The 1,562-nt window shown below is 41.4% G+C and overlaps 1 protein-coding gene across 1 annotated transcript in view; it reads right to left on the minus strand.

Annotated features, from left to right (window-relative positions):
* LARS2 (leucyl-tRNA synthetase 2, mitochondrial) overlaps positions 1-1,562 on the minus strand; it is a 133,693-nt gene that overhangs the window by 38,320 nt on the left and 93,811 nt on the right. Inside the window, exon 13 of the mRNA XM_019630964.1 lies at positions 1,051-1,224. Within this exon, the coding sequence (XP_019486509.1) occupies positions 1,051-1,224 (174 nt within the window). The remainder of the gene's footprint in view (positions 1-1,050; positions 1,225-1,562) is intronic.

The following is a 1,562-nucleotide window of genomic DNA, read 5'->3' on the forward strand; positions in this document are numbered from 1 at the left end:
CAAGCCTGAATTATTGTCCTGATGCAAAACAAATGGAAAAGACAGATACGATATAAAAAACTACACTGTTTTAAATGTGTCATTGAGCCCACAAACTCTAAGAAATGAGGTTGAAATACGTGTATTTTAGACAAATAAGAACAAATAGATGGACCTTCACTAAAGAACATAAGAGATATTCTAAAGTTATGTTTCAAATAAAAGGGAAATGATTTCAGATTCAGAAAAGCAAGAAGAGGGAGAAAAGATATTAGCAAATATGTAGATTCAATGCAATTCCAATTAAACTCCAATAGATATTTCTGTGGAATTTGACAGGCTGAATCTGAAATTTACATGAAAGAACAAAGGTCCAATCATAGCGGAGACACTCCAGAGAAAAAGAACAAAGTAGGAGGACTTCCCTTACTGGATATTAAGACTTGTAAAATTAAAATAACAAAGCCAGTAGATAACTAGCACTGCAAAAAACAAATAGACAAATGGTGGGGATAAAGCTATAAATAGGCCCCTGCATACATATGAAAGCTTGATTTATGATGGACAGGGCACCACAGATCAGTGGGGAAATGGATGGGCTGTTCCATTATGCGATGAGACACTAAAAAGCAATAATAGATTATTAAAATTTACTACATTAAATTAAGAGTTTCTGTTCATCACAAGACATCATACAAATGAGACAAGCTAAGAACTGGGAAAAAAACATATTTGCAATACATGTTGCTAAAAAAGCATTAACATCCACAATAATTAAAGAATTCCAACCATCAATAAAAGATGACCCAGAAGAAACAAGGGCAAAGGACACAAACGGGGATCTCATGGACGAGGAAACACAGAGGTCCTCAAACATANAGGAGCTGGCCCCCAGCTTCAGGGGGCGCCAGCCCAGAGCAAGCTGAGGCTCACGGGCCAAGAGGCCAACAGGTCCCTCTCCGGGATTCTCCACCCGGCCTTACCGGGCACACGCATGTTTTGCCAGCGGCGCTCAGGCCTGGTCTCAGTTCTGTGCACATACCTGGGTGGGACCAGATGGGCCATTCTTACCTGTGAGATCTATTTCCTCTCTCTGTAGGTACTGACCAGATGGTAGGCGGAATGTCTGCCCCTTGATAAGGCCTTGGGCTAGCAGCTTGTGAAAAGGCTCTCTGAGAAGAGATAACAGGAAAAGAAAACTGGTGGGGTAGGGATTCAAAGCATGAAGGAAAGAGCAATATAGACCTTACGGGCTGATGGACAGAGAGACCCGCCCTCCACGAAAATAGGTAGGCAGAGCAATGCTACTTGTAAACCCAACTTGAGAAAACGGCTCCTTTTAATTAAGTGATAAGAAAATCAAGCCAATTCAGCAGGTACAAACCACTTTCCACAAGTGGAAAGGGCGCTAGGCTTCAGATTTGGGAGGCCTGGATTTGAATCTCAGTTCTGCTTTTCAGCGAATTCTGTGAGCCCAGGCAAGTCACTTACTCGTTCTCAGCATCAGTTTACGCATCTGCCTCAAAGTGTTGTTGGAAAGATTAAATGAAATGACTGCATGAAAATACTTGTAGATTTTCAAG

The sequence above is a fragment of the Hipposideros armiger genome, unplaced genomic scaffold (assembly GCF_001890085.2).
Source record: "Hipposideros armiger isolate ML-2016 unplaced genomic scaffold, ASM189008v1 scaffold_18, whole genome shotgun sequence".
Taxonomy (NCBI): domain Eukaryota; kingdom Metazoa; phylum Chordata; class Mammalia; order Chiroptera; family Hipposideridae; genus Hipposideros; species Hipposideros armiger.